Source organism: Scyliorhinus torazame, chromosome 28 (assembly GCF_047496885.1).
Source record: "Scyliorhinus torazame isolate Kashiwa2021f chromosome 28, sScyTor2.1, whole genome shotgun sequence".
In the NCBI taxonomy this organism is placed as follows: Eukaryota; Metazoa; Chordata; class Chondrichthyes; order Carcharhiniformes; family Scyliorhinidae; genus Scyliorhinus; species Scyliorhinus torazame.
Genome location: NC_092734.1, coordinates 42,728,607 through 42,754,365, shown reverse-complemented (window position 1 = coordinate 42,754,365; position 25,759 = coordinate 42,728,607). Strand labels below are relative to the sequence as shown.

Here is a 25,759-nt window from a genome sequence, read left to right as displayed (position 1 = left end):
CTAGATCCCTCTGCTCAGCCACACTTTCAAGAACTTTACCATTAGCCAAATATTCCGCATTCCTGTTATTCCTTCCAAAGTGAATCACCTCACACTTCTCTACATTAAACTCCATTTGCCACCCCTCAGCCCAGCTCTGCAGCTTATCTATATCCCTCTGTAACCTGCTACATCCTTCCACACTATCGACAACACCACCGACTTTAGTATCGTCTGCAAATTTACTCACCCACCCTTCTGCGCCTTCCTCTAGGTCACTGATAAAAATGACAAACAGCAACGGCCCCAGAACCTTGTGGTACTCCACTTGTGACTGTACTCCATTCTGAACATTTCCCATCAACCACCACCCTCTGTCTTCTTTCAGCTAGCCAATTTCTGATCCACATCTCTAAATCACCCTCAATCCCCAGCCTCCGTATTTTTTGCAATAGCCTACCGTGGGGAATCTTTGAAACCATTGCGGCTTTTTGTGAAACCCGGCCACGACTAATTGCTATTGGGCTGATGCTTTCCAAATAAGATTGCTGACGTAAAGTTGCCCCTAACTTAGTCTGTCCGATTTCTAGTCCAATATATTTAAATGCACCGGAAGCCTGACCTCCGACCCTGAATTCTTTCCTCAAACCAGAGATTACAATAGCTTCAAAATCACTGGTCCCATCGCACAAAAACAATCATCGACATGCATCATAAAGATGCCAGAAAGATTTCCTTTATAGTGCCAGTAAAACACTGCAGGATCTGCTTTCAACTGGCAACAGCCTAACTTTAACAAAACTGACCTTACCGAAAAGTACCAGAACCTAGACGCATCATTTAATCCATATACACATTTGTTCAACTTCCAGAGCACCCCTTCTGTGTTAGCTGCTTCTTTAGGACGGAGAAAAATGTCTCTCTGGAGCAAAAAGGCAGCTTTTATATTTATAGATTTGCATTCCCATGCCTTTGTGGTTAATAGAGCCAAGAAGATCTTTAAAATAACCTTTGCTGCTGTAGGTGAATCTACCCTTAAATCCTGATCTTCTAAGCTTTCTTCAAATCCACTTGCCACAAGCCTGGCCTTTGCCTTATAAATTCCATCCGGAAGAACCTTTTCCATACAAATCCATCTGTGGGACAGAGCTCTTTGTCCCCTATCCGGTACTTCCGTGTATACCCCAAATTCACTCCAACTATGCAATTTTGCTGTTTGGCATCTTTGATAACTTTTTCATCTAATTTATTGGAAGCCATCAAAATCTCACGTGCATGTGGGCTTCTACTCCTATTAGTATTTGTAGTCTTACTCATGTTCCGAGACCTTGATAAACTACGTCACCTCTTCCGCTTCGTATCTCGTTCTATATTGCTACTGCTTGATCTATCCCTTCTGCTGTGAGATGTCCTTTCAATAGTTCTCGACCTTTTCCTGCGGACCTGTTCATTATCTGATATACTATCTGAACTGGCACTGCGTTTCTGTGGCCTCCATTTTTGAACTTCGTTTTCCCAATCCATTGTCTTGACTCCCTCCCCTGAATGCTGTACATTCAACCAATGTTTATACTTTCCAGTGGCCTTCCCTGCTCTACTAATAACAGTTGCATCCTTCCATTGACTAGACCCTTCAGGCAAGTATGTCACCTTTGTACCAACTTTTGGCACACGCCTTTTCGGAAAAATGGCCTGTTTTAATTCATCAGAAGTGTTGTGTTCCTCTGCAGTAATCCTGTCTCTATTATCAGTTAACTGCTCCTCATAGTTCTGTAACACGTGCGTACCAGATGACCCTGGTTCCTCGTCTTGTCTGTCTGCTCTGTCTAAATTTGAAAATTTGTAATCTGCACCCATTATCCTTGATGAATGTACCCGAACAATTTGATCACCGTGTTGCAAAATAATTGTTTTGCCATCTATGCCTATGATCTCCCTGGGCCATTCCATTTGTTAGAATTGTCTCTCTTATAGTATACCATGTCTCCTTGCTGAAAAACAGCATCTGGTGGCCGTACATTATGTCTTAAAGATCTGCTTCCAAAAAGGCTTTTCTACTGCATTTAAATGCTCAGCAAAAGCACAGCTAATTGTAGTCCCTTCCCAAGCTGAAGGCTGGTCATCAAAGATGGATGGAATTTTAGGGTTTCTACCAAACACTAATTGATAGGGACTATAGCCCCCAACCATAGAGCACAGAAAATACAGCACAGAACAGGCCCTTCGGCCCACGATGTTGTGCCGAACCTTTGTCCTAGATTAATCACAGATTATCATTGAATTTACAGTGCAGAAGGAGGCCATTCGGCCCCTGAACCATCTGCAATGAATTCTTTGCATGTACCCCCATGCTAAAGCTGAATTTAACTTGCAGTTTGGTCTATCCGCCAAGATTTTCCGGAGCATGTCATCTATTACCGCGTGGTTTCTCTCACACACACCATTACTTAATGGGCTTTCCGCAGCCGTATTCATAACTGTGATATTCACATTTTCACACATATCCCTTAAACTCATCATTAGCAAATTCTCCCCCATTGTCCGTAAGGAATTTTGCCGGTGGGCCCATTCCTGTCCCTATGCATTTTTCCACGATTTGATCCAGAATTACGCTGTACGTCCTTTCTCAAGTAAGGAGACCAAAACTGAACACAATACTCCAGGTGTGGCCTCACAAACACCTTTTACAATTGCAGCATAACCTCCCTAGTCTTAAACTCCATCCCTCTATCAATGAAGGACAAAATTCCATTTGCCTTCTTAATCACCTGTTGCACCTGTAAACCAACTTTTTGCGACTCATGCACTAGCACACCCAGGTCTCTCTGCACAGCATGTTTTAATATTTTATCATTTAAATAATAATCCCTTTTGCTGTTATTCCTACCAAAATGGATAACCTCGCATTTGTCAACATTGTATTCCATCTGCCAGACCCTAGCCCATTCACTTAACCTATCCAAATCCCTCTGCAGACTTCCGGTATCCTCTACACTTTTTGCTTTACCACTTATCTTAATGTCGTCTGCAAACTTGGACACATTGCCCTTGGTCCCCAACTCCAAATCATCTCTGTAAATTGTGAACTATTGTGGGCCCAACACTGATCCCTGAGGGACACCACTAGCTACTGATTGCCAACCAGAGAAACACCCATTAATCCCCACTCTTTGCTTTCTATTAATTAACCATAAGGTATCCTTATCCGCAAACTGAACTCCTGTCAAAACCAGGAGCCTATCCATGTTGCTCACTCTAGCACAGTCAAGTAATTTAAAGGCCAACACAGACTGGAAATTCCAGGTTGTGTTTCTGCAGCCTTTTATATAGTCTGCCAAATTCCTATATGGTCTTCCATGGAGAATTCCTCTATTTTCCGGAACCTATCAAAGTCCGACCATGCTTCATACGCACTTAACAAGTCATCTTTCTTGTAAATCTTATCCATATAATGTAATAGAGTCCCCAGACCTTCTTCTGAGTCTAACTCTTCCAATTCCAGCTCAGAAAACACTTGCTCCAGATTTTACTGTCATAAGGTAAAGAAAGACCCAATGCCATTCCTTGTTTTCTCTTTCCCAAGGCAGTTACCTTAGTCCATATAACTACTGCACTTCTCCATTGATCGTATGATCCCCTTTCAAAAAATAGGGGGGCGGGGGGGGGGGGGGGGGGGGGGGGGGTTATATCCGGCCATCTTTATCCTGGGTTCAGCCATATAACTGTTTTTTTTTCTTCTCACTCACTCCTTGGTTTGATCTGGAAAAGTTGTATCTTTCAACTCTTCACATTTGCACAGCAACCGCCCTCTGCTACCATTTGTTAGACGTTTAGCTGCTGTTGTACAAAGAGTCAAAGGCTCTGATGCTTTTCCACAAAACACCTTTAATTTCCTTCAACAGACTTTGCACAAAACTCTAACATCACATCACCTGACACAAAGGCCACCTGAAGCCCCTTTACATATCAGTGTCAATTATTGGATGCTTAACATAAATGAAACAACTAATTGGAATGTCTCTTAACCCATTCTTTACCAGTCAGGAGGTGTGGGCCATGTCGGAAACCAATGCAATAGACGAGGAGCTGAATCACAGAATTGTTACAACACAGGAGGCAATTCGGCCCATCACCTGCTCTCAGGTGAGCATTATGACTTTGTGCCATTCCCCTGCGCCCTTGCACATTGCTTCTATTTAAACAATCATCAAATGCCCTCTTGAATGCCTCGACCACATTTGCAGACAGTGCATTCCAGACCCCAATCATTCGCTGTGGGAATAAGAGCCAAAAGACAGAGTTCCAGGGGCAAAAGAAAAAAATTAAAGAACGGGATGTCAGAAGTGGGAGATCTCTGGATGTCTCTCAGTGCCGTGTTTGAGTGGGCAGAAACACAGAGTCACAGAAACACAGAGTCACAGGAACAGAAAGACAGTGCAGGTGAATGTGTGGCTGAAAGTGATGCAGGAGGGCTTTGGACCCCTGGGACAGCGAGACTATCTAACCACTGCCTGCTGAGTTAAAGATTTAAGCTGGCACAAGTCCCCATATGCAAAAACTCACCGAAGTATCAGCCACGGGCGAAATAGCGAAAAAGCCTGTACCTTGTGGAGTAATTGGGCCTGCAATGGGGAAGGAGAAGGTGATGTTACACAACACTCAAAAACTCTGACTGAAAACATGACAGGATTTGCTGAATTACAACAGAGGCTCCGAGAACACCAAACGGTCATTGTGGGAATGATTTGAAAGTGCCAATGACATTATCTGATGTCAGCGTAAACGCCACCTTTGATCCAAGTTCTTCAAATATAATTTACTCACGCTGCACCGCCTAACGCTGAACAGAAAGGTCTATAAAATGTAAACACCTACGGTTACCAGTAGGTAGGTCAGCCGTGATTGTACCGCGTCGTGGCAGAGCAGTCTCGGAATGCTGAACGCCCTACTCTGACCCTAATATCTTCTGTAGACAGAACTAACCGTACTTTTGGCGATAGAACATTACAGTGCAGTACAGGCCCTTCGGCCCTCGATGTTGCGCCGACCTGTGAAACCACTCTAAAGCCCATCTACACTATTCCGTAATCATCCATATGTCTATCCAATGACCATTTGAATGCCCTTAGTGTTGGCGAATCCACTACTGTTGCAGGCAGGGCATTCCACGCCCTTACTACTCTCTGAGTAAAGAACCCACCTCTGACATCTGTCTTATATCTATCTCCCCTCAATTTAAAGCTATGTCCCCTCGTGCTAGACATCACCATCTGAGGAAAAAGGCTCTCACTGTCCACCCTATCCAATCCTCTGATCATTTTGTATGCCTCAATTAAGTCACCTCTTAACCTTCTTGTCTCTAACAAAAACAGCCTCAAGTCCCTCAGCCTTTCCTCATAAGATGTTCCCTTCATACCAGGCAACATTCTGGTAAATCTCCTCTACACCCTTTTCAATGCTTCCACATCCTTCCTGTAATGCGGCGACCAGAATTGCACGCAATACTCCAAATGCGGCCACACCAGAGTTTTGTACAGCTGCAACATGACCTCATGGCTCCGAAACTCAATCCCTCTACCAATAAAAGCTAACACACCGCACGCCTTCTTAACAACCCTCTCAATCTGGGTGGCAATTTTCAGGGATTTATGTACATGGACATTGAGATTTCTCTGCTCATCCACACTGCCAAGAATCTTACCATTAGCCCAGTACTCTGTCTTCCTGTTATTCCTTCCAAAATGAATCACCTCACACTTTTCTGCATTAAACTCCATTTGCCACCTCTCAGCCCAGCGCTGCAGCTTATCTATGCCCCTCTGTAACTTGTAACATCCTTCCGCACTGTCCACAACTCCACTGACTTTAGTGTCATCTGCAAATTTACTCACCCATCCTTCTACGCCCTCCTCCAGGTCATTTATAAAAATGACAAATAACAGTGGCCCCAAAACAGATCCTTGTGGTACACCACTAGTAACTGGACTCCAGTCTGAACATTTCCCATCAACCACCACCCTTTGTCTTCTTCCAGCTAGCCAATTTCTGATCCAAACTGCTAAATCACCCTGAATCCCATGCCTCCGTATTTTCTGCAGTAGCCTACAGTGGAGAACCTTATCAAATGCTTTACTGAAATCCATATACACCACATCAACTGCTTTACCCTCATCCATCTGTTTGGTCACCTTCTCAAAGAACTCAATAAGGTTTGTGAGGCACGACCTACCCTTCACAAAGCCCTGTTGACTATCTCTAATCAAATTATTCCTTTCCAGATGATTATACATCCTATCTCTTATAAACATTTCCATGATTTTGCCCACAACAGAAGTAATGCTCACTGGTCTATAGTTACCGGGGTTGTCTCTACTCCCCTTCTTGAACAAGGGGACAACATTTGCTATCCTCCAGTCTTCTGGCACTATTCCTGTAGACAAAGATGACTTAAAGATCAAAGCCAAAGGCTCAGCAATCTCCTCCCTAGCTTCCCAGAGATAGGATAAATCCCATCCGGCCCAGGGGACCTGAACATTTCCCATCAACCACCACCCTTTGTCTTCTTCCAGCTAGCCAATTTCAGATCCAAACTGCTAAATCACCCTGAATCCCATGCCTCCGTATTTTCTGCAGTAGCCTACCGTGGGGAACCTTATCAAATGCTTTACTGAAATCCATATACACCACATCAACTGCTTTACCCTCAAAGTGTGAATCAGGGGATTCACACTTTCCAGAATTGCTAACACCTCCTCCTTATGAACCTCAAGCCCTTCTAGTCTAGTAGCCTGAATCTCAGTATTCTCCTTGACAACATTGTCTTTTTCCAGTGAATACTGATGAAAAATATTCATTTAGCACCTCTCCTATCTCCTCAGGCTCAAAGCACAACTTCCCACTACTGTCCTTGACTGGCCCTACTCTTACCCTAGTCATTTGTTTATTCCGGACATATCTATAGAAAGCTTTAGGGTTATCCTTGATTCTACCTGCCAGACTTCTCATGTCTCCTCCTGGCTCTTCTTAGCTCTCTCTTTAGGTCCTTCCTAGCTAACTTGTAACTCTCGAGCGCCCTAACTGAACCTTCATGTCTCATCTTTACATAAGCCTCCTTCTTCCTCTTGACAAGTGTTTCGACTGCTTTAGTAAACCACGGTTCCCTTGCTCGACCACTTCCTTCCTGCCTGACAGGTACATACTTATCAAGGACACGCAGTCGCTGTTCCTTGAACAAGCTCCACATTTCCATTGTGCCCATCCCTGCAATTTTCCTCTCCATCCGATGCATCCTAAGTCTTGCCTCATCGCATCATAATTGCCTTTCCCCCAGATATAACTCTTGCCCTGCAGTATATACCTATCCCTTTCCATCACTAAAGTAAACGGAAACAAATTGTGGTCACTAGCACCGAAGTGCTCACCTACCTCCAAATCTAACACCTGTCCTGGTTCATTACCCAGCACCAAATCCAATATGGCCTCGCCTCTCGTTGGCCTATCTACATACTGTGTCAGGAAACCCTCCTGCACACATTGGACAAAAACGGACCCATCTAAAGTACTCGAACTATAGCGTTTCCAGTCAATATTTGGAAAGTTAAAGTCCCCCATAACAACTACCCTGTTGCTTTCGTCCTATCCAGAATCATCTTTGCAATCCTCTCCTCTACATCTCTGGAACTTTTCGGAGGCCTGTAGAAAACCCCTAACAGTGTGAGCTCTCCTTTCCTGTTTCTAACCTCAGCCCATACTACCTCAGTAGACGAGTCCTCATCAAAAGTCCTTTCTGCCACCGTAATACTGTCCTTGACTAACAATGCCACCCCTCCCCCTCTTTTACCACCTTCCCTGAGCTTGCTGAAATATCTAAACCCCGGCATGTGCAACAACCATTCCTGTCCCTGGTCTAGCCCTGTCTCCGAAATGGCCACAACATCGAAGTCCCAGGTACCAACCCATGCCGCAAGTTCACCCACCTTATTCCGGATGTTCCTGGCATTGAAGTAGACACACTTTAAACCACCTTCCTGCCTGCCGGTACACTCCTGCAACTTTGAAACCTTACTCATGACCTCACTACTCTCAACCTCCTGTATACTGGAGCTACAATTCAGGTTCCCAAGCCCCTGCTGAACTAGTTTAAACCCTCCCGAAGAGCATTAGCAAATTTCCCCCCCAGGATATTGATATCCCTCTGGTCCAGGTGTAGATCATCCCGTTTGTGGAGGTCCCACCGACTCCAGAATGAGCCCCAATTATCCAGAAATCTGAAACCCTCCCTCCTGCACCATCCCTGTAGCCACTTGTTCAACTCTCTCTCCCTATTCCTCATCTCGCTAGCACGTGGCACGGCTAACAACCCAGAGATAATAACTCTGTTTGTCCTAGATCTAAGTTTCCACCCTAGCTCCCTGAATTCCTGCCTTACACCCCTATCCCTTTTCCTACCTATGTCGTTGGTACCTATGTCGACTTGGGGCTGCTCCCCCTCCCCCTTAAGGATCCCGAAAGCACGATCCGAGACATCACACACCCTGGCACCTGGGAGGCAACACACCAACCACGGGTCTCTCTCGTTCCCACAGAATCTCCTATGTATCCCCCTAACTATGGAGTCTCCAATGACTAATGCTCTACTCCTCTCCCCCCTTCCCTTCTGAGCAACAGGGACAGACTCTGTGCCAGAAACCTGTACCCCATGGCTTACCCCTGGTAAGTCCCCCCCGCCCCCCCCCCCCCCCCCAACAGTATCCAAAGCGGTATGCTTGTTACTGAGGGGACTGACCACAGAGGATCCCTGCACTGACTGCTTCCTCCCAGCCCCTCTCACCGGCACCCATCTAGCTTGATTCTTTTTTAAAAAATATATATTTTATTCAACTTTTTCGGCCATACAAAACAGTACAAAGGTTTTTCCCCTTTTTGCAACAGCAAAACAATATAAATAACAGTGACCGTATTTTAACAAATAAATAAATAATATATAAACTAAATGGCAACTGCCATAACAAAAATAATAGCTCTCCCAAATAATAAAATCAGCAATTCAATATACATAACCAAGTACCAATATCTTTACAAAAACACCCCTGAGGACCCACCTGAGCCCCCCCCCCCCACCTCCCCCCTGGGTTGCTGCTGTTACCTTCCCATTTCCTTTATCGTTCTGCGAGGTAGTCAATGAACGGTTGCCGCCGCCTGGTGAACCCCTGAGCCGAACCCCTTAGTGCGAACTTTATCTGTTCTAGTTTTATAAACCCTGCCATGTCGTTTATCCAGGTCTCCACGCCCAGAGGCTTGGCTTCCTTCCACATAAGCAGTATCCTGCGCCGGGCTACTAGGGACGCAAAGGCCAAAACATCAGCCTCTCTCGCCTCCTGCACTCCCGGCTATTCTGCAACCCCGAATAGAGCCAGCCCCCAGCCTGGCTCGACCTGGACCCCCACCACCTTTGAAAGCACCTTCGCCACCCCCACCCAGAACCCCTGTAGTGCCGGGCATGACCAAAACATGTGGGTGTGGTTTGCTGGGCTTCTCGAGCATCTCCCACACCTATCCTCTACCCTGAAGAATTACTGAGCCTTGCTCCGGTCATATGTGCCCTGTGCAAAACCTTAAATTGTATCAGGCTAAGCCTGGCGCACGAGGACGAAGAGTTTACCCTACGTAGGGCATCTGCCCACAGCCCCTCTTCAATCTCCTCCCCCAGCTCTTCTTCCCATTTTCCCTTCAGCTCATCCACCATGTTCGCCCCCTCATCTCTCATTTCCCTATATATATCCGACACCCTACCATCCCCCACCCATGTCCCTGAGATCACTCTATCCTGAATCTCCTGCGTCAGGAGCTGCGGGAATTCCCTCACCTGTTGCCTCGGGCCCTCAGTTGCATGTATCGAAATTCATTCCCTTGGGGCAACCCATATTTTTCCGTCAGCGCTCCCAGACTCGCAAACGTCCCGTCCAAGAACAGATCCCTCAGTTGCACAATCCCAGCTCTCTGCCATGCTGCAAATCCCCCATCTATTCTCCCCGGGACAAACCTATGATTATTTCTTATTGGGGACCGCACCGAGGCTCCCGTCATTCCCCTATGCCGCCTCCACTGCCCCCAAATTTTCAGTGTTGCCACCATCACTGGACTTGTGGTGTATTTCTTCGGGGAGAACGGCAGCGGCGCCGTCACCAGTGCTTGTAGGATGGTTCCTTTGCAGGACGCCATCTCCAATCTCTTCCACGCCGCTCCCTCCCCTTCTCCCATCCACTTTCACACCATTGAAATATTGGCGGCCCAATAGTACTCACTTAAGCTCGGTAGTGCCAGTCCCCCCCTCTCCCTGCTACGCTGCAAGAACCCCCTCCTCACTCTCGGGGTCTTCCCAGCCCACACAAAACTCATAACGCTTTTCTCGATCTTCTTGAAAAAAGCCTTCGTGATCATCACCGGGAGGCACTGAAACACAAAAAGGAATCTCGGGAGGACTACCATTTTGACCGCCTGCACCCTACCCACCAGTGACAGGGGCACCATGTACCATCTCTTAAAATCCTCCTCCATCTGTTCCACCAATCGTGTTAAATTAAGCCTATGTAATGTTCCCCAACTCCTGGCTATCTGGATCCCCAAGTACCGGAAATCCCTGGTTACCCTCCTCAGCGGTAAATCCTCTATTCCCCTGCTCTGCTCCCCCGGATGTACCACAAACAACTCACTCTTCCCCATGTTCAATTTGTACCCGAGAATTCCCCAAACACCCCGAGCATCTGCATTATCTCAGGCATCCCCTCCACCGGGTCCGCAACATACAGCAGTAAATCATCTGCATACAATGATGCCCGGTGTTCTTCTCCTCCCCTGAGTACTCCCCTCCACTTCCTGGAGCCCCTCAGTGCTATGGCCAGGGGCTCAATTACCAATGCAAACAGTAACGGAGACAGGGGACACCCCTGCCTCGTCCCTCTATAAAGTCGGAAGTAGTCAGACCTCTGCCTGTTCGTGATCACACTTGCCACCGGGGCCCTATATAGCAGCTGTACCCATCCAATAAACCCTTCTCCAAAACCAAATCTCCTCAGCACCTCCCACAGGTAGTCCCACTCGACCCTGTCAAATGCTTTCTCGGCATCCATCGCCACCACTATCTCCGCCTCCCCCTTGGTGGGGGCATCATCATCACCCCTAGCAGCCTCCGTATGTACGAACATGAGTTCAGCTGTCTCCCCTTAACGAACCCAGTTTGATCCTCATGGACCACCCCCGGGACACAGTCCTCTATCCTTGTCGCCATTACCTTGGCCAGGAGCTTAGCATCTACATTCAAAAGGGAAATGGGCCTGTAGGACCCACACTGCAGCGAAGTCTTTATCCTTCTTCAAAAGTAACGATATTGTCGCCTCCGACATAGTCGGGGGCAACTTCCCCCTTTTCCTGGCCTCATTAAAGGTTCTCGTCAAAAGCGGGGCCAGTAGGTCTATATATTTCACCGGGAACCCATCCGGTCCCAGGGCCTTCCCCGCCTGCATGCTCCCAATCCCCTTTACCACCTCCTCCACATCAATCTCTGCTCCCAGTCCCGCCCTCTCCTGCTCCTCCACCTTCGGGAATTCCAGCTGATCCAGGAAATGCATCATTCCCTCCTTCCCGTCCGGGGGCTGAGCCTTATACAACCTCTCATAGAATGTCTTAAACACCCCATTCACTCTCTCCGCTCCCCGTTCCATCTCTCCCTCCTCATCCCTCACCCCACCTATCTCCCTCGCCGCTCCCCTCTTCCTCAATTGTTGGGCCAGTAACCGACTCGCTTTCTCTCCATACTCATACTGCACTCCCTGTGCCCTCCTCCACTGTGCCTCTGCCTTACCCGTGGTCAGCAGGTCAAATTCCACATGTAACCTTTGTCTTTCCCTGTACAGTCCCTCCTCTGGTGCCTCTGCATATTGCCTGTCCACCCTCAGAAGTTCTCTCAGCAATCGCTCCCTTTCTTTACTCTCTTGCTTCCCTTTATGTGCCCTTATGGATATCAGTTCCCCCCTGACCACCGCCTTCAACGCCTCCCAGACCACTCCCACCTGAACCTCTCCATTGTCATTAAGCTCCAAGTACCTTTCGATACACCCCCTCACCCTTAGACATACCCCCTCATCTGCCAGCAGGCCCATATCCATTCTCCAGAGTGGGCGCTGTTCCTTTTCCTCTCCTACCTCCAGATCTACCCAGTGTGGAGCGTGGTCCGAGATGGCTATGGCCGTGTACTCTGTCCCTGTCACCTTCGGAATCAGTGCCCTTCCCAGGACAAAAAAGTCTATCCGTGAATATACCTTGTGAACATGGGAGAAGAATGAGAACTCCTTACTCCTAGGTCTGATAAATCTCCAAGGGTCTACTCCTCCCATCTGCTCCATGAAGTCCTTAAGCACCTTGGCCGCTGCCGGCCTCCTCCCGGTCCTGGACCTCGACCGGTCCAGCCCTGGATCAAGCACTGTATTGAAGTCTCCCCCCATTACCAACTTTCCCGCCTCCAGGTCCGGGATACGCCCCAACATACGCCTCATGAAGTTTGCATCATCCCAGTTCGGGGCGTACACGTTCACCAGAACCACCGCCTCCCCTTGCAATCTGCCACTCACCATCACGTATCTACCCCCACTGTCCACCACTATGGTCTTTGCCTCAAACAGTACCCGTTTCCGCACTAAAATAGCCACCCCCCTATTCTTCGCATCCAAACCCGAATGAAACACCTGTCCCACCCATCCTTTACGTAGTCTGACCTGATCTGTCAATTTCAGGTGCGTCTCCTGCAACATAACCACATCTGCCTTTAATTTCTTTAGGTGTGCGAGTACCCGCGCCCTTTTAATCGGCCCATTCAGCCCTCTCACACTCCACGTGATCAGCCGGGTTGGGGGGCTCTTTACCCCCCCCCCCTTGTCGACTAGCCATCCCCTTTTTTACCCCAGCTCCTCACCCGGTTCCCACGTACCTGTATATCCCCCCGACGGCGCCCTCCTGCCTCGACCACCCCGCCCCATAACAGCTCCCCTTCCCCTTAGCAGCAGCAACCCAGTTAGCTCCCTCCCCCCCCCCTCCGCTAGATCCCCCTCTAGCGTAATTACACCCCCATGTTGCTCCCAGAAGTCAGCGAACTCTGGCTGACCTCGGCTTCCCCGTTTGCCCTCGCCTCTCACTGTGCGGGGCCCCCACCTTCCTGCGTCCCTGTACCCGCCATAATTATCATAGCGCGGGAACGAGGCCCGCGTTTCCCACTCAGCCCCGCTTTCCTACCCACCGGCGCCCACAGTTCCTCATACTCCCCCCACCCCCCCCCCAAACGAGGGGAAGAGAGAAAATTTACAGGATTAAAGAATTAACAATTGAAAAATCATCCCCCCCCCTTCCTCGTCCCACATAGTCACCCCACCACTTTGTCCCAGAAGTTCTTTCTCTCGCCAGACTATTCCAGCTTCTCGTCCACTATGAATGTCCACGCCTCTTCTGCCGTCTCAAAGTAGTGGTGCTTCCCTTGGTGTGTGACCCACAGTCTCGCCGGTTGCAACATTCCAAATTTCACCTTCTTTTTGTGAAGCACCGCCTTAGCCCGATTGAAACTTGCCCTCCTTCTCGCCACCTCCGCACTCCAATCCTGGTATACGCGGATCACCGCGTTCTCCCACTGGCAGCTCCGAGTTTTCTTCGCCCATCTTAGGACCATCTCTCTGTCATTATAGCGGTGAAACCTCACCACTATGGCTCGAGGTATTTCTCCTGCCCTTGGTCTTCGCGCCATAACTCGATAAGCTCCCTCCACCTCCAAAGGGCCCGTCGGGGCCTCCGATCCCATTAGCGAGTGAAGCATCGTGCTCACATATGCCCCGACGTCCGCCCCCTCTGCGCCCTCGGGAAGACCTAAGACTCTTAGATTCTTCCTCCTCGAATTATTCTCCAGGGCTTCCAACCTCTCCACACACCTCTTGTGCTGCGCCTCGTGCATCTCTGTCTTCACCACCAGGCCCTGAATTTCATCTTCGTTTTCAGCAGCCTTTGCCTTCACGACCCGAAGCTCCAGCTCCTGGGTCCTCTGCGCCTCCTTTAGCCCTTCAATCACCTGTAGCATCGGGGCCAACACCTCCTTCTTCAGCTCTTCCACACAGCGCCGCAGGAACTCTTGTTGCTCCGGGCCCCATATCGAACGCCACCTTCCGACGCCATCTTGCTTCGAGCTTCCCTTCCTTGCCGCTGCTCCGAAGGATCCACTGCAATCCGGCCGCTATCCTCTCCTTTTTCCATCAGTATCCGGGGGGGATTCCCTTCTATTTCACCGCACAGTGTTTTTGGCCGTTTAAAATTGCCGTTGGGGCTCTTATCAAGAGCCCAAAAGTCCGTTCCAACGGGAGCAGCTGAAACGTGCGACTTAGCTGGTCAGCGCCGCACCCGGAAGTCCATCTATCTTTATTCTTCGGAGTAACTACATCCCTGAAGCTTCTATCTATGACCACCTCTGCCTCCCGAATGATCCGAAGTTCATCCAGCTGATGGGCTGTGCAAAGCCCGTCTCAAGGAGGCGAAAGGTTCTTTGCTCTTTTTCTTGCAAAGTCTTAGCTTTAATCAACTGTTCAGTCAGGTGAACGCCCGCAGCTGCAACTGAGACGGTGCAATTACACGCGATAGATTCCTCCTGGATCAGGCAAGCTCATTTCAGTGAGGCGCTGATACCACTGACACTGTCTGAGCAGTGAGCTCTCTTACCATAACATTTATCGTACTTTGTGACTGAGTCGTGTCAGGTAAAGTGATGGGGATCATGTGATTTGCTCTGAAGTCTGTCTGACAATAAGCCTGGTTTAGAGATTAAAGGACCCCACACTGCTTTACTGGGAAGAAGGTGCAAGATGTTTATGCTTGGAGACAATGACAGCAGCCGAACAGTGGACTGCGAGTCTCTAAAGTCCCAGAAAAGTGTTGCGAATATTGGTTGCAATCAGTGTTAAACTGTCCACTTACCTTCAAGCTAGAGGAGGTCTCAACAATGGTTAATCCACATGAATTCAAGGCCCATGGATGGGTACAGGCCATTGTGTTATCAAGTTACAGGCTTCCTTTTAAAAAAATTAATTTAAAAAAATCTTTAAAATTGGAATGTGGGCGTCGCTGGTTAGGCCGCATTTATTGCCCATCTCTAGTTGCCCTTCAGAAGGTGGTGGTGAGCTGCCTTCTTGAACCGCTGCAGTCCTTGAGGTGTGGGTACACCCACTGTGCTATTAGGAAGGGAATTAGGCAGCCCTCCCAACTTTGGCACAAGCCCCCAGATATTAGTACGGAGGATTTTGCAGGGTCGACAGGGCTGGGTTTGCCGTAGTCTTTTCCGGTGCCTGGTTCGATGCCGAGTGGTCCATCCGGTTTCATTTCTTTTTTTGTGTTTTCGTAGCGGTTGAATACAACTGAGTGACTTACTAGGCTATTTCAGAGGGCATTTAAGAATCAACCACATTGCTCTGGATCTGGAGTCACATGTAGGCCAGGCCAGGTAAGGACGGCAGATTTCCTTCCCTAAAGGACATCAGTGAATAGGATGGGTTTTTACGGCAATCAACATGGTCATCATTAGACTTTTAATTTGAGATATTTTATTGAGTTTAAACCACCAGCTGCCGGGATTCAAACCCGGGTTCCCAGATCATTATCCTGGGTCTCTGCATTACTAGTCCAGCAACAATACCACTACGCACCACCTCCCTAAATATCACAATGTTACAGATGGGTTAGTCTTCCAAGGTCTGAGAGAGAGAAAGCTGTTGGAGACTGAACGTTTCTATGGTTCACCACACTGGAATGTTATGAGGAATTAAAATGAAACTGGAAGATTCACCTAGCTTTCAGGAGAGGAAGGAAAAGCAGTGATATTCTCAGGGAAGGAAATCCTTGGATTAGAAATTACCAGGTCGACAAAGGAAAAGTAGTAAACATGGAAGCTAAGAATAATTCTGGAGGAATTCAATATCTACCTAAAGGACAGTAATGCTCAAATTTCTTTGTGTGATGAGAGAAGTGGGACGTCTCTTACCCCAGATTGTAGCAGAACAATGCATGTGCTCAGGTGTATACTTGAGCAGTCTGTGGCGCCCATTGTGATCCTCAATGTAATACAAAGGGATGGTCTGAAACCGCCTCCAGCCGAGGGAGAAGACCAGAGGGTCTCTGGTCTTCAAAATCTTCTTGTGCCATCGGTGCTTCTTCAAACGCATCTGGTTCAGTCGGGAAACAAAATGAGATATTAGTGGACAGCGATTACAATGGTTCTTTCAGTTGGACCGTCTCAGTAACATTGCAGCTTCACACCTTCTCAAATTATATTGTGCACATGTACTCATTCTCACAAATACAACTCCTCTCAACAGATGTTAAATATAACATTCTACAGTTGAGGGTCTGCGTCACAGATTGCAGCAAGATATTAGATTCTATCCCTGGAGCATTTGGCTGTGACACCCCTGGGCCGGGGAACAGGAAAGTCAGACAGGTTGGTTGCGGTTTGGGGTCAGGTGACCATCCCCACAGCTGGCCTCCAAAGTCAAACACAAGCAGCAGCCACGCTCAAACTTCACAAGCTCGTACCCATGGTCCCTTCAGTAGCAGCAGGGAAGGGAATTCTTTTGGAATATATATTTTTAAATATGGTGTATAATATTGCTGATATTTGCGGGGTGGTAGCACAGTGGTTAGCACTGTTGCTTCACAGCTCCAGGGTCCCAGGTTCAATTCCGACTTGGGTCACTGTCTGTGCGGAGTCTGCACGTTCTCCCCGTGTCTGCGTGGGTTTCCTCCCACAAGTCCCTAAAGATGTGTGGTGAATTGGACATTCTGATTTCTCCCGCTGTGTACCCGAACACCCGAGTGTGGTGACGAGGGGCTTTTCACAGTAACTTAATTGCAGTGTTAATGTAAGCGTACTGTGACAATAATAAAGATTATTAATTATTAAATGCAAAGTGCTGTTTTTGGTGGTTATTACCTGTAGGTATCCGATATTCCCTTCGCTGGTTCCCAAGCCACCGAGAATCAATGGATAGCAGGAGTCAAAATTTGCCACAAACTCAAAGGGCACATTGTCAATCTCAACACGGATGTACATTCCAGGTCGAAAACCTTCATACTGAACGCGGGTCTCATCATCTTGGTCATCAAATTCAGCTCGATTCAGCTGTTAGAAAGGGAAAACCATGTTTGAAAAAAAGAAATCAGGAGGGCTGATTCACCAGAGAGCACACACGTGGAGGGCACGCACGTGGTGTAGGTGAGAGACAATCAGATTATAGTAAAAACAGAAAATGCTGTCAATATTCAGCAGGTCAGGCAGCATCTGTGGAGAATTAACCTCTCACGTCAGAATCAGAACTGACGACAAGTTGTCGAACTGAAATGTTAACTCAGTTTCTCTCCACAGATGCTGCCCGATCTGAAAATTTACAGCATTCTCTGTTTTTATTTCAGATTTCTAGTATCGGCAGTATTTTCCTATCGTAGCGATTTCTTGCAGCATTGTGCACCCAAAGGAAAAGCACAAGGGAATCCCTTTACAAACACATACAGCTTATCAATAACATTGCATTTCACTTCCAATCTGTCAACTCAGTCTCACAACTGCACCAGTTCAAATTTCACATTCCGAAAATAAGGAAAGAGCTCAGTGAACAGGAAGGAGAAGAATGAGAAGAAAGGTGGGACAACAGTGGAAGAAAAACTGAAGGTGAGCAGTCAACAAAAGCAAATGGAGAAGCAGAGCACTGATATAACCTCTGAACGTCTGACAATGAGGATATCTGACCAGTGCATTCTTTATTCATGTCACTAGCATTACGGTAAGTATAGAACTCAAGGCCTGTGACTATTGATGCCTACCTGTGCCTGTTTCTGCATCTCTTCCTTAAGATCGTGGAAGTAGGTTCCTTCACCATCATCGTATTCCGCATTAAACATTTCCTTCAATTTCCGCTTTTTGTCCAAACGTTTGGTCTGTTCCTCATCCTCCTCTGTGCCTCTCGGATCACCTGAGTCATCTTCTTCGCCTCCCTGACAGACAATTTCACCTTCAGTTTTTAAGTTAATTTCCACATCCTAATGTTATAATACACACTAAAATGTTTCCAATCCTGCCGTTCCTATCATCAAGTTCTGAGGCTTGGGATGTTTTGACTATTTTCCGCCTTGATTCCTGGGAAATGGTCCCACTCCAGCAGCTGACTCCAGCAAGTTGTAGTTTGTGGATGACTCACCTCGCTGGACGTGACAGCTGAGTCCAATCCTATTCTCGGATAATGGCCATTCATCTGTATACCTTGCAGCAGAGTTAAGTCAAAAGCAACAAGAATCCTGTCTCATGGCAGACTGGTACAGAAGGTGAAGTCACATGGGATCAGAGGTGAGCTGGCAAGATGGATACAGAACTGGCTAGGTCATAGAAGACAGAGGGTAGCGGTGAAAGGGTGCTTTTCTGATTGGAGGGCTGTGATTAGTGGTGTATTGTATATATAAATGATTTAGAGGAAAATGTAACTGGTCTAATTTGTAAGTTTGCAGATGACACAAAGGTTGGTTGAATTGCAGATAGCGATGAGGACTGTCAGAGGATACAGCGGGATATAGATCAATTAGAGACTTGGGCGGAGAGATGGCAGATGGAGTTTAATCCGGACAAATGTGAGGTAATGCATTTTGGAATGTCTAATACAGGTAGAAATATACAGTAAATGGCAGAACCCTTTATTGACAGGCAGAGGGATCTGGGTGTACAGGTCCAAAGGGTCACTGAAAGTGGCAACACAGATGGAGAAGGTAGTCAAGACGGCATACGGCATGCTTGCCTTCATTGGCCGGGGCATTGAGTATAAGAATTGGCAAGTCATGCTGCAGCTGTTCAGCCACACTTGGAATAAAGTGTTCAATTCTGGTCGCCACACTACCAGAGGGTACAGAAGAGGTTTACAAGGATGTTGCCTGGTATGGAGGGCATTAACTATGAGAAGACGGTGGATAAACTCGGTTTGTTCTCACTGGAACGACGGAGGTTGAGGGGCGACCTGATAGAAGTCTACACAATTATGAGGGACATAGACAGAGCGGATAGTCACAAGCTTTTTCCCAGGGTGGAAGAGTCAATTACTAGGAAACATAGGATTAAGGTGCGAGGGGCAAAGTTTAGAGGAGATGTGCGAGGGAAGTTTTTTTACACAGAGGGTAGTGGGTGCCTGGAACTCGCTGCCGGAGGAGGTGGTGGAAGCAGGGATGATAGTGACATTTAAGGGGCATCTTGACAAATACATGAATAGGATGGGAATAGAGGGATACGGACCCCAGAAGTGTAGAAGATTTTAGTTTAGACGGGCAGCATGGTCGGCGCAGGCTTGGAGGGCCGAAGGACCTGTTCCTGTGCTGTACTTTTCTTTGTTCTTTGCCGCCCCCACCCTCACAGGGCACTGAGGCTAAATGGTCAGCTGACATCTACTAATATTATGTTGCCCAGAAAAGCAGAGGTCCATTGGCACACCATGCAGTTACATAATCCACAGGTGGAGCTCAGTCGGTCAGAGTCTGAGTTTTACAGCACAAAAAGAGGCCATTCGGCCCATTGTGTCTGCACCTAGCAGTCACTTGCTATAAAATATTTATGTTCTAATGGCCTGATTGATGAAAACATTTCTAAGTACCTCCTTTGCTCATCGAGGGGCAATTCTTGTCGAATACAACCTTGTTAGCGAATTAGACAAAAAAATACATAAATCACAAAAGTAAGGAAAATATATCAAACTTCCACTAAATGCGAGTTAGGCAAAAGCTGGAGAATTCTGTAGTTTGAGGACAAACTCGTTATGTAGAACGTGAGCTTACAGTTGTAGGGAAACCAGGAGGCAGTGGGATGATGGTGATGATGATGGGTCACCACAAACAGGTCTTCCAGAGTAAATGTTAGGTAACTGCATGGTGTGCCAACAGACCTCTGCTTTTCTGGGCAAGCCAAGCTCATATCAAAGCTCCAAAACCTAGGACTTGGCTCCCCACTCTGCAACTGGATCCTCGATTTTCTGACCAACAGACCACAATCAGTAAGAATGAACCTCCTCCACAATAGTCCTCAACACCAGCGCCCCGCAAGGCTGCGTACTTAGCCCCCTACTCTACTCCCTGTACACACACGACTGAGTGGCAAAACTTGGTTCCAACTCCATCTACAAGTTTGTTGACGATACGACCATAGTGGGCCGGATCTCGAATAACGATGAGTCCGAATACAGGAGGGAGATAGAGAACCTAGTGGAGTGGTGTAGCGACAACAATCTCTCCCTCAATACCAGCAAAACTAAAGAGCTGGTAATTGACTTCAGGAAGCAAAGTACTGTACACACCCCTGTCAGCATCAACGGGGCCGAGGTGGAGATGGTTAGCAGTTTCAAATTCCTAGGGGTGCACAGCTCCAAAAATCTGTCCTGGTCCACCCACGTCGACGCTACCACCAAGAAAGCACAACAGCGCCTATACTTCCTCAGGAAACTAAGGAAATTCGGCATGTCCACATTGACTCGAACCAACTTTTACAGATGCACCATAGAAAGCATCCTATCAGGCTGCATCACAGCCTGGTGTGGCAACTGCTCGGCCCAGGACCGCAAGAAACTTCAGAGAGTCGTGAACACCGCCCAGTCCATCACACAAACCTGCCTCCCATCCATTGACTCCATCTACACCTCCCGCTGCCTGGGGAAAGTGGGCAGTATAATCAAAGATCCCTCCCACCTGGCTTACTCACTCTTCCAACTTCTTCCATCGGGCAGGAGATACAGAAGTCTGAGAACATGCACGAACAGACTCAAAACAGCTTCTTCCCCACTGTCACCAGACTCCTAAATGACCCTCTTATGGACTGAGCTCATTAACACTACACCCTGTATGCTTCATCCGATGCCAGTGCTTATGTAGTTACATTGTATATGTTGTGTTGCCCTATTATGTATTTTCTTTTATCCGCTTTTCTTCTCATGTATTTAATGATCTGTTGAGCTGCTCGCAGAAAAATACTTTTCACTGTACCTCGGTACACGTGACAATAAACAAATCCAATCCAATCCAATGTTAATATTCATTTTGAGGGCTAGAATACAAGACCAGGGATGTACTTCTGAGCCTGCATAAGGCTCTGGTCATTCCATTAGGAATATTGTGAGCAGTTCTGGGCCCCGTATCTAAGGAAGGATGTGCTGGCCTTGGAAAGGGTCCAGAGGGGGTTCACAAGAATGATCCCTGGAATGAAGGACTTGTCGTATGAGAAGCGGTTGAGGACTCTGGGTCTGTACTTGTTGGGAGTTTAGAAGGATGAGGGGGGATCTTATTGAAACTTACAGGATACTGCGAGGCCTGGATAGAGTGGACGTGGAGAGGATGTTTCCACTTGTAGGAAAGACTAGAAGCAGAGGACACAATCTCAGACTAAAGGGACGATCCTTTAAAACAGAGATGGGGAGGAATTTCTTCAGCCAGAGGGTGGTGAATCTGTGGAACTCTTTGCCGCAGAAGGCTGTGGAGGCCAAATCACTGAGTGTCTTTAAAACAGAGATCGATAGGTTCTTGATTAATAAGGGGATCAGGGGTTATGGGGAGAAGGCAGGAGAATGGGGATGAGAAAATATCAGCCATGATTGAATGGCGGAGCGGACTCGATGGGCCGAGTGGCCTAATTCTGCTCCTATGTCTTATGGGCTTCAATTTCACCCAGAGGACGGTGGGAGTTTGGAACTCGCTGCCTGAAAGGTTGGTGGAGGCAGAGACCCTCACATCATTTAAGAAGTATTTAAATGTGCACTTGCGATCCCAGGGCAGACACGGCCATGGGAGATGTGCTGGAAAATGGGATTAGAATAGTTAGGGATTTGTTTTTGACCAGCGCAGATCAGATGGGCCGAAAGTCCTTTCGTGTGCAGTAGAACCTCGATAACTCTACGCGCTACAATTTGATGTTCTTTTCCCAAAATGCACTACACAGATCGAATTAAATCTGCACCAACCATCCCATAATGCACAATTCTAGATTCTCTTCAACATCCTTGTTCCCATCCTCTGATGAAGCATTATGGCCAGTTGACATTACTTTGTGAATAACTCGCAGACTCTCACAGAGTTTGGTACATCCAGCCAGCTGGAGGAATCCCGATGTTTATGCTTCAGCCTGAATCTCCGAAACAGAAGTCTTAAGCATGAGGTGTTTTTTAATTCATCAATCATCTTTCTGGAGGTGAAAGGTTTTCTCTAACACAAACCTCGCTGTCTTGTTTGAGTTCCCCAGGTTTCCCCGTATGCACTTCTCCTGTCTCCAGATCCTCAAATGCTCCATACACCTCATCTAGACGGAAAAAAAGTGTGTGAAAGATTAAGAGACACAGGATAAATTGTAAGATCAAAAGGACATACGAAATAGGAGGGGTAAACTAAATGGCCCCTCGAACTTGCGTGGTGTTAAATCTGATCTACTGCCTCAGATCCATTTATTCCCCAAAACCTGTCTACGCCAGCTTTATATAAATTCAGTGAAGCAGAATCCACAACACTCTGGGGTCGAGAATTCCAAAGTTTCACGACCCTTTGAGGGAAGAAATTTCTTCTCATCTCAGTTCTGAAATATCAGCCCTGATCCCGAGATAAATCAGAGGAAGCAATCTCTGAGAATCTACCCTGTCCAGCCCTCTGAGAATCTGCCCCTCACTCTTCTAAACTCCAAAAAATTTGCCAAATCGCTCATCATAGGTGATGCATTTTGGAGGATCAAATCTAGGTATGAATTATACTGTAAATGGCAGAATTCTGAAGAACATTAACATACAGAGGGATCTGGGCATGCAGGTCCACAGTTCCCTAAAAGTGGCAACATAGGTGGTCAAGGTGATTAAGAAGACATATGACATGCTTGCTTTCATTAGCCAGGGCATTGAGTGCAGGAGTTGGGAAATCATGTTGCAGCTGTATAAAACCTTGGTTAGGCTGCATTTGGAGTATTGTGTGCAGTTCTGGTCACCACATTATCAGAAGGACGTGGAAGCTTTGGAGAGTGCGAAGAAGGTTCACCAGGATGTTGCCTGGTCTCGAGGGTGTTGGCAACACTGTTGCTTCACAGCGCCAGGGATCCGGGTTTGATTCCCGTCTTGGGTCACTGTCTGTGCAGAGTCTGCACGTTCTCCCCGTGTCTGCGCGGGTTTCCTCCGGGTGCTCCGGTTTCCTCCCACAAGTCCCGAAAGACGTGCTTGTTAGGTGAATTGGACATTCTGAATTCTCCCTCCGTGTACCTGAACAGGCGCCAAAATGTGGCGACTAGGGGCTTTTCACAGTAACTTCATAATAATCTTTTATTGTCACAAGTATGAAGTTACTGTGAAAAGCCCCGAATCGCCTATTTCGGCGCCTGTTCAGGTAAGCTGGTACGGGAATTGAACCCGCGCTGCTGGCCTTGTTCATTGCAGTGCTAATGTAAGCCTACTTGTGACAATAATAAAGATTATTATTATGAGGAGAGGTTGAATAAATTAGGATATTTTTCACTGGAAAGACAGGTCTACAACATTTTGAGAGGCTGAAGGATTTCGACCATTCGGTTTCCAGCAGCACTTTGCGATTACTGGAACTCAGCAGAAATTTAAGTTAAAACTTCTCAGGTGCCAATAGGAATTGTTTTATTTGTCTTCTATTGATTACAATTTGAAAGTCATTTAAAAGCCAATTCGTAGACAATTTGAAGCTTTCAGAGAATCACAGAAATTATCTTCTTGCTCAGGCAAACAGCTCAACAATAACTTTGAAAAGTCAAAGTCTGAAAATGAAATATGAAAAGAGAGAGAGAGAGAGAGAGAGAGAGAGAGAGAGAGAGAGAGAGAGAGAGAGAGAGAGAGAGAGAGAGAGAGAGAGAGCTAACCTTCAGCTTCAAACCAACAAAACGAAAACTAACAAACTACCCACAAAAACCGACCCTACCTATCTACCTAAACCTAATCTACAACAAAACTAATCCCCAACTAAACCCAAACTAAAACTCAAACTGGCGGGCCGAAACTTCTTCAGTTATACTGTTTCATATCTGTCCTAAGTCATCTAATCACACCCCAATATAATCCGAATTGGTTTGGGTTAGACTCCAACACATTTGATTTGACGGCAAGCCGTCCATCTTCAATATGTAACATTACTTCTAATTGTTGCGTATCTGCACACTTGTGTATGTTGAGGAATGTGATATTCTGCTTCATCTTTACCACCAAAAAACTGGTTTTATGCTGGCTTGGCTAGTGTAACAATGGAGACTTCATGTTATTTTGTCATGCAATGCTGGACAATAATTTGCAAAATGTAAATCAAAGTCTGTTTTAATCTAGTAAAGTGAATTATGCTGCTTCTATGAAATTGTTATGTTTTGAGAATGTTGGAATCAAATATATTTGATTCGATGTTTTATAAACTGTCCATTTTAAAAATCCAGCAATAATCTAAAATGTTTCAGCCTGTTTAAGTTATGGAATGTGGTTCAAGCTGTTATCACGAGTGGCCTGAAATCAGAATAGAGCTTTTACTCCTGCCACCTAGTTGCCATGGAATTCAGCCCTTGTCCTTGGAGAAATGTATCAGGCTTCTCGGTTTCTTTCAAACTATGTATTTAGAAAATGATTAAATGACTTTGCAGAATATGTGTTTTTAATCCTTAATTTAAAACTGGGGCTTAATATCCACGCTTAAATAGCTATCTTTTACCTATATTAGGTGCATTAGAAATACCTGGCTTCTACAGAGGCATAGACAGGGTGGATAGTCAGAGGCTTTTTCCAAGGGTGGAAGTGTCAATTACAAGGGGGCACAGGTTCAAGGTGATAGGGGGAAAGTTGAAGGGAGATGTGCGGGAAGGTTTTTCACAGAGAGTGGTAGGTGCCTGGAATGCGCTGCCAGAGGATGCGGTGGAAGCAGGTCAGAGATTAGGAATCCTGCGGGGAGTAACTCACCTCCTGACTCCCCAAATCCTGTTCACCATCTACAAGGCATATGCATTTTTCTGATTGGAATGCAGTGACGAGTGGAGTACCGCAGGGATCTGTGCTAGGACCCCAACTGTTCACATTATATATCAATGATTTGGACGAGGGAGCTAAATGTATTATCGCCAAATTTGCAAATGATACAAAGTTGGGTGGGAGGGTGAGCTGTGAGGAGGATGCAGAGATCCTTCAGCCGGATTTGGACAGGCTGAGTGAGAGGGCAGATGCATGGCAGATACAGTATAATGTGGATAAATGTGCGGTTATCCACTTCGGCAGCAAAAATAGGAAGGCAGATTATTATTTGAACAGGTGTAAATTGGGAGAGGTGAATACTCAGTGAGACCTTGGTGTCCTCGTGCATCAATTGCTGAAAGTAAGCGCGCAGGTACAGCAGGCAGGAAATATGGCAAATGGTATAATGGTATGTTAAACAGGGGCTGTTTAGTACAGGGCTAAATCGCTGGCTTTGAAAGCAGACCAAGGCAGGCCAGCAGCACGGTTCAATTCCCGTACCAGCCTCCCCGAACAGGTGCTGGATTGTGGCGACGAGGGTTTTTTCCACAGTAACTTCATTGAAGCCTACTTGTGACAATAAGCGATTTTCATTTCATTTCATAGCGAGAGAATTTCAGTATAGGAATAGGGGTGTTTTACTACATTTGTTTCGGGCACTGGTGAGGCCACACCTGGAGTATTGTGTGCAGTTTTGGTCTCCTTACCCGAGG

The 25,759-nt window shown here is 46.9% G+C and overlaps 1 protein-coding gene across 3 annotated transcripts in view; it reads right to left on the bottom strand.

Moving 5' to 3' along the window:
• The window catches only part of LOC140403425 (ribosome biogenesis protein BMS1 homolog), a 246,155-nt gene that overhangs the window by 102,511 nt on the left and 117,885 nt on the right, over positions 1 to 25,759 (bottom strand). For all 3 annotated transcript variants that reach the window (XM_072491337.1, XM_072491339.1, XM_072491338.1), the window contains exons 14-18: positions 22,281 to 22,363; positions 17,875 to 18,045; positions 16,988 to 17,176; positions 16,040 to 16,220; positions 4,543 to 4,601 (exon numbers count right to left, since the gene is read on the bottom strand). In XM_072491337.1, the coding sequence (XP_072347438.1) occupies positions 4,543 to 4,601; positions 16,040 to 16,220; positions 16,988 to 17,176; positions 17,875 to 18,045; positions 22,281 to 22,363 (683 nt within the window). The remainder of the gene's footprint in view (positions 1 to 4,542; positions 4,602 to 16,039; positions 16,221 to 16,987; positions 17,177 to 17,874; positions 18,046 to 22,280; positions 22,364 to 25,759) is intronic.